Source organism: Mirounga leonina, unplaced genomic scaffold (assembly GCF_011800145.1).
Source record: "Mirounga leonina isolate KUSES-001 unplaced genomic scaffold, KU_Mleo_1.0 Mir_174, whole genome shotgun sequence".
Lineage (NCBI taxonomy): Eukaryota > Metazoa > Chordata > Mammalia > Carnivora > Phocidae > Mirounga > Mirounga leonina.
Window position 1 is genome coordinate 13,449,212 of NW_023270451.1, and position 15,052 is coordinate 13,464,263.

At 35.4% G+C, this 15,052-nt stretch overlaps 1 protein-coding gene across 2 annotated transcripts in view; it reads right to left on the reverse strand.

The window, feature by feature from the left end:
- The window catches only part of SEMA3D (semaphorin 3D), a 206,428-nt gene that overhangs the window by 41,377 nt on the left and 149,999 nt on the right, over window positions 1–15,052 (reverse strand). For both annotated transcript variants that reach the window (XM_035020475.1, XM_035020476.1), the window contains exons 9-11: window positions 10,624–10,738; window positions 9,161–9,230; window positions 5,870–6,014 (exon numbers count right to left, since the gene is read on the reverse strand). In XM_035020475.1, coding sequence (XP_034876366.1) covers window positions 5,870–6,014; window positions 9,161–9,230; window positions 10,624–10,738 — 330 coding nt within the window. The remainder of the gene's footprint in view (window positions 1–5,869; window positions 6,015–9,160; window positions 9,231–10,623; window positions 10,739–15,052) is intronic.

A 15,052-nucleotide genomic window follows, 5' to 3' on the forward strand; every position in this document is an offset into this window, starting at 1 on the left:
TAAATTCCTAAAATTGAATTGAAGAGGGGGGAGATGTTTACTCAGGGATTATTTGAGATTTAACAATTCTTAGTCAAGTTTTTACAGGCTATGAGGGCCAATAAATCGGAACAAGGAGGTTAGCTTAGTTGATTTGATATTTCATTTGACTTATATGCATCCATAGTATAATCAAATTATGGAATTAAAAGAGTGCCATAACAACCCCTTTTTGCTCCCTACCAAAGAATGGAAACTTAGTTGGGAAAATCATGTGTAAATTTCGATCTTTGAAAGTAAAGCTAAAACATTTTATAGTAAAAGCAGTAAGTATTTAGGGGGAAATGGAATTTAAAAATGAAGTTCGTTTTACAAAATTAGAGGTTTAGAAGTTGTCAAAAACTGTGGCAAAATGATTTGAGAATAGTGAAACAGACATTCTTAAATATTTGAACTTCAAAAACAAGTCCTTTCCACATTTTGGCTACTGTAAATAGTGCTGCAATGAACATGGGAATGCTAATCTCTTTTCAAGACCCCGATTTCAGTTCGTTTCGATAAATTTCCAGAAGTGAGATTGCCGGATCATACGCCAGTTCTGTTTTTTCATATTTTGAGTACCCTTCATACTGTAGGTGGAAACACTCTAAAGGTCCATCAACTGATGAATGGGTTAAAAAAATGTAATATATACACACAAAAGAATATTATTCAATCTTAAAAAGGAGATCCTTCAATATGTGCCGTGTAGATGAATTTAGAGCACATTTTGATAAGTGAAGTAAGTTAGTCCAGAAGGTAAAAAAAAAAACCCTGCATACTTCCGTTTACATACATAGTCAAACTCATAAAAGCAAAGGATAAAACTGGTTGCCTGGGGCTGCAGGGAGTAGAAAGTGGGACGTCACTCATGAATACGTATACTATTTCAGTTACTCAACATGAATAAGTTCCAGAGATCTGTTGCACAACGTTATCTACAGGCTACTTAAAAATCTGTTCAAAGTATAGATCTCACAGTAACTGTTCTTACCACAATAAAAAAAAAATTTTAAAGTACTCTCTTCTCACCTTTTTTGATAAGGGAATGATTTACAAACTGAAACTCACTTTCAAGTAAACATTTGTTAACATTTTACGCTCCGGCATAGATTATAAAATTCCTCATCAACAGAGAATAAAACTACCAAGTAAATCTTTTACAATAAATCAAATATCAAAAATGAAATTTTCTGCCTTTAAAAATCTTCCTGATTCTGAGTTTTCAAGCAGGCTGCTACTGTTGGCCTGACTTCAGTTTGGTTTCCATTTCTGACCTGTGCCGTTCATCGTGGATTCTTCCATATTTTATTTCATGTGGAACTTACTGTCAAGGCCTAAAATTCAATAATGACTGAAAAAGTCCATCTGAACAAAATACAGTTTGTTCAGGGATTCAGTTTGGACACCAGAGGGCAGGAGAATCCCTGGAAGTGAAGGAATGGATCCTTGTCGTTGGGGAGTTTCCAGGCTGGCTGACGTTGTAATGATGTCATGGTAAGGCCAGGAGTTTAGGTTTGACTTTTTGTCACAGGAAGTACAGAACTCTGTCAAAACTAGAAAACAAAAGTGGCACATGGAGAGTCGTAGTGTTTATCTCCCTCGGTGATAATGTCAGCAGAAGGCCCAGTGGGAGCACAACTTAAGAAGCAACCTTGATGAGAACGTGAGTGGGAAATGTAAATGCAAAGGAGGTTTTTAAAATAATCTATTTTAAAAATTTTAAGTTCAGTGTAAAATGGTGTTCAGTGGAGATTCGGACATTTAGTAGAAAGCAAATTAAAGTAAGATGTGTGCCCCAGAATTACAAGAAAAGAAATGACAAGCACAAGAAGGTTTCAAAACTGCATTATTATTTGTGCAGAGAACAGATCGACCCCTGGGGAAACAATGTGGGGTTCTGTTTGGTTATTCACTTTGATCTCATTGAAGGTAGAGTGGTGCAGAGATTTAAGAGCATTTGATTTGGAGTCAAGTAGAGTTAAATTTAATCCGTGTCTTACCACTTCAGAACAACAAGAAAGAACCCTACCTTTAACCAAAAGTGTAAAGCAAAAATAAACAACTTCTGATGGTAACTAGGATTGTCATTTTTATGTCTCTAAATTCTATAAAAAGGACATAATCTTCCTGATCAAAGAGAGTGCTGTTCTGCTGGAGTTTTTCTGGAGTCTCTTTCTGTCTCCATTAGCAATACTGGCCCGAGCTCGGGCTATGAATAAAAGTTTACAGATCTTTCTCGACTTACAGTGGGGTTACGTCCCAGTAGACCCATTCTAAGTTGAAAATATCGTAGGTCGAAAGTGCATTCACTACACCTAACTGGTCAACATGATAGCTTAGCCTAGCCAAACTTAACCATGCTAGGAACACTTACATTATTAGTCTATAGTTGGGCAAACTCCTCTAACACAAAGCCTGTTTTATAATAAACTGTTGAGTATCTCATGTAATGTGTTGAATACTGTACTAAAGTGAAAAGTACAATGATTTTAAGTGCATGGATTGTTTACCCTTGTGATGGTGTGGCCGACTAACAGCTACAGCTTGGTACCCTGCCCAGCTTCACCAGATTCTCGTACTACATATAACTAGCCCAGGAAAAGATCAAATTCAAAATTCTAGGTACAGTTCCTACTGGCTATGTATTGCTTTCTCACCATCATAAAGTCAAAAAATCAGAAGTCAAAACTTCATCAGTTGGGGACCATCTCTAATAACAAGGCATAATTATCAAACCTTAGCTACAGATTTGAATGTGCTTACACATGTAAGAAAACATGGGAATTTCTTGAGAAATACTGATGTTTAGAAAGGATAAAGGAATAACTGTTAAATGACACTTTCTTATGCCTGATATTTTTCCTTTTCTAAATTTTTAAAAAGAAAAAAAAGGCTAAGTATCTCTGTGATAGTGTGGATCCAGTCTATTCCCTGGATAATTTCAAACTCTAAGAAAATATGTACAGTGTAAACACTGTATATTTTGAGTACTAAGGAGCAAAAACTGGTGTGTTTACTGTGATGAGGCGCTTCTTTTCTCATTGACGAAAAACTCTCCTCACTGACTCTTATGCATGACTCTTGGTAGGGAAAGGTCACCTATTCACATTTCAGAGAAGTGGCTGTGTTCTTATGAGGAGAGTACTGTGACACGTGATTTGTCTTTTTTTTTAAGATTTTATTTATTTATGAGAGAGAGAGAGAGGCAGCAGGGAGGAGCAAGGGACAAGCAGATTCCACACTGAGCGCAGAGTCTGACGGACCGCTCAATCTCACAACCCTGAGATCATGACCTGAGCCAAAACCAAGAGTCAGATGCTTAACGGACTGTGACACCCAGGAACCCCGACACGTGATTCATCTTTAAGCCTCCCATGGCACTTCACAGCTCTTCAGGCAGGAGGAGGGAAATGGTGACAAGCCCCTCGGTGGCACCTCTAACCTACACTGTATTTGGAAAAAAGTAGGCAATCTGGAGGCATTGGCATGTGATCATTTCATGATCAGTTTCAATTTTTTAGTACAAGAATCAGCTACTACATATATGCATGTAAATTGTTTTCTGTAGGGGCGCCTGCACGGCTCAGCTGGTCAAGGGTCCCACTCTTGATTTTGGCTCAGGTCACGATCTCAGGGTCGTGAGATCGAGCCCTGCATGGAGCCTGCTTATGATTCTCTCCCTCTCCTTCTGCCCCTCCCCCCTAAAAAAACCCAATTTTCTGCAGTTAAAATGTAGATGGTTTCAGTCCCAAATTCTCCAGTAACGTCTAGATGACGGAAAATATTTTTTTTTTTAATGGCCTCAATGGTCATAGTATTTTTAAAAATAAACTCATGTAGAAGCAGCTCCAAATGTGATAGTCCATGATACTTAACCCCATAATCCTAGTATGGTGAAATTTCCCCAACTAGAGTTCCCTCTGAATTTTAACTATCCTCCTCAAAAAAGCCCCAAATATATATAATGTAAGTTGAAATTCTACGTATATTCATTATATATATATGTACACTACAGTTCAGTATACACATATAGAATACATATTCAGTAAAAGGTATTCTATCAAAGGGGAGAATAAACATAAATTAACATAAAATAATTTTAACATAGATAATAGTACAAAGACTAAAGGCTTGGATTCTGCTTGGACTCTGCTGCCAGAGTATCTGGATTTAAAACGCAGGTGCACCACTCACTAGCTTTGTGACCTTGGGCAATTTACTGCACCTCTCTGTGCAGGGGATTGCTCACCTGTAAAATGGCATTAATAACAATAGCACTTGCTTCTTAGAATCATTATGAAGCTAAGATTTGTAAAACCTTTAGAAGATTACCTGCACGCCCTAACCTACACCTTACGTTACTGTTAAATAAATAAATAAGACAAATAAGTACAACTTTGATGTTCAAAGAAAATAAAAAAGTGAATCCTGTAAAGAAGTTGTGGTATATATACAATGGAATACTACTCAGCCATCAAAAAGAATGAAATCTTGCCATTCACAAGGACATGGATACAACTAGAGGGTATTTTGCTAAACGAAATAGGTTAATCAGAGAAAGACAAATACCATATGATTTCACTCATATGTGGAATTCAAGAAACAAAACAGATGAACAAAGGGGAGGGGAAGGAAAAATAAAATAAGATGAAAACAGAGAGGGAAGCAAACCATAAGAGACTCTTAACTATAGGAAACAAACTGAGGGTTGCTGGAGGGGAGGTAGGTGGGGGGATGGGGTAACTGGGTGATGTGCATTAAGGGCACTTAAGGTAATGCGGAGAAGGTGTTGTATACAACTGATGAATCACAAAATTCTACCTTTGAAACTAATAATACAGTATATGTTAATAAAATTGAATTTAAATAAAAAAATCTTTAAAAAGTGAATCCTGAAAATCATATTATTGGCATTTTTTTTTCCATGAAAGTGTGATCACCTTATAATCAGTCCAGAAAACATACTTGAAACATATTTCTATTGAGGAGTTACGAAAGGGAAAATAGACATTGTTGTAAAGTGTGTTTCCCACATTTAATTAGGTTATGTAACAGGAAGATGAAAAGAGAATTCAGAAAGCCTGGCTACCAACTGTTTCCTGTTTAAGAACAAACATATGAAAAGAAAAAAATCAGTAGAATTGGATGGATTAAGTTAATAATTTTTCTCAGACATTTTGATGATTACTTTAGACCTCCTGGTAGAAATATTCATATTGAAACTTAAGTGAAAAAAAAGGCATTTATTAGGTCAATTAGCCCATCCTAAAATATTTAAATAACTTAAGCTGTTTTAATCACATCAAGAAAACAAAACAACACAAAAACTTTCTATTTAAAATGCAAATACAGATTTTACACAGCAAAGTGTTTTTTTTTTTAACAGATGCAACATAATAAGGAAATAAATGAACCATTGTAACTGATGTAGTCATTGAAAAGTAGAAATGAGGACCTGAAGACTCTAGTTATATACAGAGCTGTACGTGGGAAATAAATATTTATTTGGCATTTTCATTTAACTTGGAATATTTGTCATTCTAGATATCAAATCATCTTGATGATTCTGTAGACTTACTGAAGATTGGCACTATATTTTCAGCAGAGCCTGCTCCTTATTATATAATCCATTGTTTCCTGTTAGTACTTAAAGCTCTTACTGAGAAGAAAAAAAAATGTCAAGTTCCAGGGAAGTATGGAAATGCTAATACATCACCGTGAATAAATAATAGGTATTTTAAAAACCACAGTATATGTTGCTGTGGTAAATAGCATAGTTTATTGTAATAGAATTAAGAAGAGGATATGGGCTTCAGAAAATAATTTGATTATGAAATTGGATACATACTGTGCCAGGTCGGGGATAAGGAATTCTTCCATCATACTGCACCCAACGATGGTCTGCACTTTCCTTATGAGCATATGGACCATTGAAAACTGCTCTGACGTCAGCCATGCTGTACACACAAACAGCTGAGCCTTTGAAGATGGAGCTGTAAAAAAGCAACATGATCCAATCATTCCCCGTACAACAGTCACTGTATACTTATTTATTGAGCACATATTATAACCAGGTGTGTGGACAAACTTGGGCAGCACATTCCATCCGATAGGTGCTGCAGACGAAATGTGTGGATGTCCTTAAGGAGCTTATAACCAAGTAATCCTGAAAAAGGTGTGATAGCAGTTACATTACAGATAATTACAGTAACAAGCGAAGCAAGCATGCAGATGGGTCCCCAGTACAGAGCTGTCTGGTAAGTTTTCAGAGAGTAGGTGGTGTCTACATTGACACCTGATGGATACATGGGAAATACCTAGAAAAACTGAAGGACAGAAGGAAATATGCAGAAAAGAGTATCAAATTTATATACATACTTTTGAATTTTATTTAAAGTTCTTACAGCATAGTGCCTTCTAAAGAACTTATAAAAAAGTTACATTACCTATTTTTTTATAGAGGAACACTTTAGGTATATAAATAATAAATATCTCATTTAGGTTTTCTTTTTTTTTTTTAAGATTTTATTTATTTATTTGACAGTGAGAGATAGCAAGAGTAGGAACACAAGCAGGGGGAATGGGAGAGAGAGAAGCAGTCTTTCCACTGAGCAGGGAGCGTGATGTGGGGCTCGATCCCAGGACCCTGGGATCATGACCTAAGCTGAAGGCAGACGCTTAACAACTGAGCCACCCAGGCACCCCTCATTTAGGTTTTCTTAAAGTGAGTGAATGTTCATAAACATTGGCTATTAATAATTTCCTCAATTTTTATTAACTCAAAAAAAATGTTGAAATTCTTTTGTGCTTCTCCCCAAATTTTCAAATTTCTTCTTGAATTTATGTATGTAACCTATGTGATACTTAAAATTAATCTTAATTACACAGGACTGGAGGACACATAATCAAGAAGCAGAAAAGTGCCATGGGAATTTCACAAGTTTTTGCAAATTAGTGGTGAAAATTGTTAACACTATCATCAGATGTTTCATTTTTTTTTTATTTCTGGAAAATAAAAGACATTTTCTCTGCATCTAAAATTTTCAGTGATTTTTGTTCATAAAAACGAGATCACCCTTTATGATCTAAGAGACATATCATCTCAGCACTACACAAGTGAGCCAAGGATTCTCTAGCATGGGAAACTGAATCATTAATATTCTTGGAATGAGGGGAGCCTGGGTGGCACAGTCAGTTGGGTCTGCCTTAGGCTCAAGTCATGGTCCCAGAGTCCCGGCGTCCCAGGATCCAGCCCCACATCGAGCTCCCCGCTCAGCGGGGAGTCTGCTTCTCACCCTGCTCTCTTGCTCTCTCTCACTTTCTCTCTCAAATAAATAAATAAAATCTTAAAAAAATATAATCTTGGAATGACATTAATGGGAAGCAACGGGAGCTGATGACAAACAGGCAGCTGGAAGAAAACTCTGCTAAGAAGGGAGGTGATGCCCCCATAAAGATCACATCCTCTGCCTAGGATATTTTAAAGGAATGATACATCACGCTTTATGGTGTTTCTATTGTTGCAGATTAATTACATCTTCTTATTGGACAAAGGATGTGACACTGCTTCCCAGTATTACCTCAGTCCTTGGGGCGGCATTAAAAATAGAATAAATAAAGTACACCAAGAGCAAAGAGTTGACTTGTAACTTCACACTCTGGGTGGGCAGAGTACTTGGTAGGAGAAAAAAACATAACTATCTTGGGGCTGTATTTCCCTGGCACATGTCTATGCCTTGTGTTGGAACACACAGTGACTTCAAAGACAGTTCTGTGAATGGAAAGATGCCAAGAGAACTAGCTCTGAGATTTAACTTGAGTAACTACAGGCACTTGCTTTTCTTGCATCTTTTTAGTTAAGATATAAATTACCCGAAAAATGGGGTCCAAATAGCAGCATTCTTAGGGTATCTTCTTTATTTTCACTGTAAATATTCACATTCTCTATCTTACAATGAACCAAGGAGCATTTTGTTTTCTGATATCATCCGAACCACACTATTGGTACAAGGTGTAAGGTGAACTGAATGAAGGTAATGCCACATAAAAGAAATTATAATTTGCCTACAGATTACTTTAATAATTTATTCAAAAGGAGGCAGTAAGACCATTTCTCTAATAGCAATACCAATACTGCCAATTCTTCCAATACTAATATCAATATAAACAACGGTGATAGCAGAGCTGTGGAAAAAGTAAAAAAGTAGTTCAAAGAAGGCGTTGCAGGGAGTAATATGTAACAGGAATAAAGCTGTCCCATGTTCAAATGTAAGTTTCTGAATTAAATGAAATTAATATTAGATAAAATTATGTAAGGTCCATATATTCTTTGAGAAAGCTTCATAGATGATAGGACAACTTTTAAGGAAGTCATGGAGTCTCGGTGACAAGTACAGGACACTATTACACAGAATGAAGACAAAATACAGGGGTGAAAATTAAGAAAACACCTTTGGTGCTAGTCCCATTTTTACTACAACTTGGCCCATCTTCTTGGCGCAAGTCATACAAACCTCCTTTGCTTAAGTTAGCAGAGCAATAATGATATGCTGGTAACAGCCAAACTCCCATCTTTGTAGGGTAATGGAAGGGTATCTAAGATTGTACATGATGACATTTTAGAAGTCAAGAGCGTCGCATCTTATGACTGCAACCTAAGCAATGACTAAGGCATGTATTTCTTTCATACTACTTCTATGTCATGCAGCTTAACCTATTTATTATGGTGAGTATATGCATACACCTTTGCATCCTGTAACTTTAGTCTGGGAATTTAACTCACAGAAGTACTTGCTTACTTGCTCACACAGAGAAATGGCCATATGTACAAGGTTAGTCGCTGAAGCATTATGCGTACCACCAAAGACCTGGAAACAATGGAGATGTTATGTATAGGAAACTGGCTAAATGAATTGTGGTAATTGATATAGGAGTACTCTGCTGGCATAAAAAGAACAAAGGACATTTTATGTCTTGATATTAAAAGAGTTCTAGGAAACACTATGTGAAAAAATAAAATGAAAAACGGGTATTTTTTTTTTCACACAAAAGGAAGGGACAAAAAAACATATATTTCTTCTATAGAAGAATTACAAGTGTTGTTTTTGTTTTGTTTTGTTTTGTTTGTTTTTTAACTTACCTGGTTGTGGTAAAGACTCCATAGACTACAGGATTTCTTTCATCTCTTGTGGAGAGTAAGTAAATATCCTCTATTAATGGGAAAAAATAACAATTCAATATATTTTTATATTTCGGTATTACATATTTGCCTTTTCTTTAAGAAATACAGTAGTTCTGAGACACTAATAGTATATAAAATTAACAGTGAAAGTCGTTAATTATGACATAAGAAATTAAGGGTAAAAGACTGGTTTTCTCACGAGTCATGTGACACTGAACTGGATATCTAACCTTTCAGGTGTCTACTTCAATCACCTGTAAATGGGATGATTCACTTGATAATCTCCATGACTATTTCCAGTCAGAGGTATGTGATTTCTTACAGAATAGAAATTAAAAACATAGGGTGTTTTTACCTTCCAATGTAAAAAAAGTCTTGTCCTACAATTGTGTCAACTTACTAATAATTCAATTATCTATTTGCTAACAATATAAAAATAGCTACACAATTAATTACTTGTGCAGTATTACTTGTGTAACTTGCTCAGTATTTTGTAACTACTTGAGCAGTATTGACACCAAAGTATGTGTAAATGATATTCATTAAAAGATTATTTAAGATGTGGGCATGCTTATATACAACATGAGGAATCACCCATGAATACTGAATATATACTTTAAATACCGTATGGCAAAATCATTTAATGATAAAATCATTTTTACATTGCAAGGCAAAAACAAATTCGAAAGATAAGATTTGATGATGCTAACCTCATATTTAACTGAAAAAAATCCTTCTCGAATTAGCTTTGAGGGGGTAAAGAGGGGAAATGAAAGAGAATAATCCGTCTAACACTTTTCTGAGTATTCTTTTTCTTAACAAGTCAGAGGGAGTGAGTTCACCCAATCTCTCGTGCTCTCCAGCAGAGGGCAGTCTCGGAATAAAGAACCCAAGTTCTTGCTACCTATAGACAGTTACGCATGTTTAGAGTTAATTTCCAATTTGCATACTTTGTTTAGAATTTGGGAGAAATTTTTTGAAAGATAATTGTCAAATTATTGGAAATCTGTTATAATGGATAAGACACTGTCATATAAAATTCATATTCACCTCTTACATCAATTAGACACATTGTTGCACATGATTTGACTTACGTTAATTTTGTTTCAATAATTAAAACAATGGTAAAACTTAAAAAAAAGTAAAAGGCCACATGGAGAGTGGATGGGTTCTTGCTAGTAGCTTTTTGTCTCTTGCTGCAGCTTTGTTTCCTCATAACTATGAGGATGCTTACAAAGAGACGAATTGCTTCATTACAATGTGCTCTGAAACCTAGAGCACCTCCATGTTCTTTGTGTGTGTGAATTTAGTAATAACACTCCTGCAAGCTGTCCTGGGTATACTGGGGGCTAAAATAAAACAAATGCTGAATTTATTAGGCAGTAAGTAATTTTTAAGAAAAAAAGGAGCATGCGACTTACGAAGCTCATCAAAATGAGTATCTGCCCCATCATTTCCAGGAATGGAGCAAATCAATCTGGCTTTAAGAAAAGTCGTCCATTTGTTTATCAGGCTGCGTTGTCCTCCTACATCATTCTGGGGAAAAAAAAAAAAAAAGGAAAATAACAAAGATAAAGATTTAACGCAATTGTTTACAAAGACAGGAAACCTACATGTTTAAGGCCTTGAACTTTCAAATAAGGGAAAAGGCAGTTTGGTCCCTTAAGATTACATGCTTTTCTAATGCTTGAATGAACGCAATGTCTACAACATGGCTCTACTTAATGAGTAGATGCAGGCAGGGCTATCCAGTAAATGAGTGAGGCCTGGAATCAAATCTCACCTCTGTCACTTTTTTTTTTTAAGATTTTATTTATTTATTTGAGAGAGAGAATGAGAGACAGAGAGCACGAGAGGGAAGAGGGTCAGACGGAGAAGCAGACTCCCCGCCGAGCAGGGAGCCCGATGCGGGACTCGATCCCGGGACTCCAGGATCATGACCTGAGCCGAAGGCAGTCGCTTAACCAACTGAGCCACCCAGGTGCCCAACACCTCTGTCACTTTTTGCTCCATGGCCTACAAAATGCTATTTAACTCTCCAAGTCCCTGTTTCCTCATTGAAAAAAATACCACTAATGCCTTGAAATTGATTATTTTGATAATTAAATGGAAAAATTTGTGTGCAGTGCTTAGCACAGGGGCAGACAACTTACGTTCAATAAATACTAGCACTGACTTGTATATTATACACATGATGAAGATCGTGATTTACAGCCTTTAGAAATATGCTATAGACTTAAAAAAAAAAAAAAACAGTCTTTTTCCAAAATTAGTGCCCTACTAATTAAGCATTAAGGCAACATAAACATACATATAAAACCAATCTTGTTTTAAATGCTAATTGATGTTTTTCCATACTTTATTTGACTCTGAAATATTTCACTAAAATGTTCTTTAGACACTTACCAAAACACAGGCATTTAAATCAATTCAGTAAAATAAATTCAAAAACTCACCGTAAAAAGATCTGTTTCTTATTTTTAATTTAATATGTCCCTGTGAACACTAAATTCATACAATTTGTTATCTGACTGGACTAGATCAGCTATGTTTGTAATAAGTAAGATGAGATTGTTTCATGGCATAAATACTATAAGTACTTAAACCAAAATTTCAAAAATTACTTTTGGAGTTACTATTTCCATTAATGTACTTACATCTAAATGTAAATTATATGAAAATTTTTATCCTTCATGCAATCTATGTTTTATAAAATTAATAAAGAGTTCACTATCAAATACTAACTCTGAATATTTAGGAACTGTATTCCCTGTGCTTCTTTTATCTCTGAAAATTAAATGAAATTAGAGAAAGGTATCTAAATGACTTCTCCAAACGGGAATTCAAAGTCAGAGAAATAGCTGCTATTCTTCAAGAAAGGGGGGAGGAAGAAAGGGAAGGGGATGCAAGACAGAGATCCCTTTGAGTATTATCTTGAGTGATATGGAAACCCAAATTCCAGATGATATAATCTTAGTAACAGAGCAAAATATCAGAAGGCTATAGATTTGTAGGAAAGCTCAGAAGGCAATGAGGTCCCTGAGACCAGGGACTGGAGCCATCTTTATAGCCTTAGCACCTAGCACCAGGGGAGTACCAGGGCACCCAGAGTGATGAATCCCATTTTATTTTGCTTTGCTTAAAGATTTATTTATTTATTTGAGAGACAGAGAGCATTGAGGGCAGGGACAGAGGGAGAGGGAGAGAGAGAGTCTCAAGCAGACTCCCCACTGAGCACGGACCCAGACGCAGGGCTCGATGCCACGACCCTGAGATCATGACCTGAGTCAAAATCAAGAGTCGGACGCTTAAACAACTAAGCCACACAGGCACTGGTGAATCCCATTTTATATCCCCTCTGCTAAACACGAGAATACTTTTCAGTAATAGCTCTGTATACATAAGTAATCATTTTTATTTTCTTGATTTGTTCTTTAGGTTTATAACAATGTAAAAAGAAAAAAAAATTGAAATTGAAAGACATTTACATTCAATAAAATATTTCATATATGAACTAAAATTTGCACTTGAACAAAATGTCGCACCTCACAGTTTGCACTACATCTCGCTGTTTTAAATTTTAAATGATCCAGATCAATGCGCACTTAGTCTTGGAACACATGTGTAACTGAGTTCATGTGTGCTGGCAGATACAGAATATAAACTTCATGATAAGTACAGCAATTGTTTGGAAACTGGACCAACAAAAGACCTTTCTGGCAATAGTATTTTGACACTGATACTGTTTAGAATTGCTGACACATGGTGATAATACAAAGCAAAAAAAACATTTAGTTGATTTTCTCATAATTTTTCATTCTTCCCAGAAAATGCACTCCCTATTCCTTTCATCCAACACCTACTGTATGTATGTCACTAATGCTCTGCTTATCAGGTGTTTAATTAGTACATTTTTGATTATTAGTAACTAAAAAAACAAGATAAAATTGATAAATGCCCTTTGAAAGTATAGCTAAAGGCCAAAGAATTTAAGTCTCCTCTGAAATGTCTTTGTAGTGGAAATAATGAGGACAGGCATTGCTGTAGAGTTAGATTCAATATTATTCTTAAAACGAGAGGTGAGTTCAAACATGCAGAGACTGGAATACTCAGGAAATATTCTAGGTGCTAGAAATTAGGGGGAAAGGACAACAGGTGGAACACTTCAGAACATGTATGGAGAACCAGGACAAATTTGGTTTAGATGAAGACTGGGATAAGTGAAAATAGTGGAGGAAAATGTTATAAAAGGAAATTTGAGTACAATCCAGGAAGGCTTTATTATCAGACCAAAGCATTTATATGTCATTTAGTAATACGTTATTTAGTATAAAGAATTACTACAAAGACGTGAAAGAAAATGAATACATGATATCTTTCATATACTAACCCTCTAGAAACAAATGTGTCTATAGTTGCTATAGAATTTATGTTTTGTATGTGGTGCTTCTATTGTTGCAGTATCATTGCTCAATAATAAAAATAATCAATATTTCAGCTAGCTATTGGATGATTAATGATGGCTGCAGCTGTGAAGACAGATTTATCTAGACATGACCTTTATTTTTACTGCTAACATCCTCAGATCATTCAATAAATATAAATCCAGATGTTAATATGAATAGGCAAAAACACGGATACTTCCTTCTATTGATGATGAACTCTGTGCTAATGTTTAGTAGGATTCCAGTGAGAAAATATGTTATCTGGGATCACTCAGAAAGAAAGAGATTTTTAAATAAATTAAAAAATAAAAAGTAAGATATCTTCTCATCTTTCTCATGAACCCTGATTCACATATGTGTTCTTTTATATTATTATAGCAGAGCCTACTTGTACTAAGCCAAGCTCTAGTTAAAACCTTTCAATCTTAATGCACTCTTACATATTTATAATATTTTAAATTTTTCATTGCCCATATTCACATATTTTGAGTCAGCAATGAATACTAAAAATAATGTTGATTCAATATACATGAGGAAATACATCAGCTATTGTGAATTTAATGCCAGGAACTATGTTTGGTTTACTGCTTTACTCCTAGCAGTGTAGGTGCTTAAATTATTTTGTGAATTGAATAAACAGATATATCAAATATTTGCTCCACGACATTCCTTTAACAGGTGTATACATCACTACTTCATAAAAATTAGCAATCACATTCCCTTTTAAACATTTTATGAGAAAAAATAACAATAAATGTCCCTTTTCAAACAGCATCCCCCTTTCTATTTGTGATTATCATCCATATTCAAGACAAACCATGAAACAATTCTAACTATTCTACTAGGTTCAAATTTGTTGGACAGGAAAGAGACTTACACTGTAGTCTGCTCATATATATATATATATATATATATATATATATATATATATATATATATATATATATATATATTAACCTGACAAATGGAAATTATAATCCTTTGAACAAAAGAATCCTTAAATGTTCTTGCGAATCCATCAAGCAGCCTTTCCTGGCCCCTCAAGGAATAAAAAGATAAAAAACAAGCAAAAAAAAAAAAAAATCCAGGTCAAAGATGAAAGCCACCTGCTGTCAGCAGGGAAAAGAGTATAATTTCTGGGATAATGGTTCTCAGGGATGGATTATAAGCATTTAATGACTGGATAGTAACTCTTACAGACATCCAGAAGCATGACCTGGCATGGCAAAGTTCAATTCACAAGAAGTTGTATTTCTCCTGTAGGTAAGTGTCAGTTGACTGACTGTTGACTGGCTCTCAGTCCCTGGATTTGTTTGCAAATCCACAAAATCCCCCCTGAGAACTTTAAGCCCAGAGGAGGGCTGAAAGGGAGATAACCATATTTGTACTAAATTGTCACCTCCTT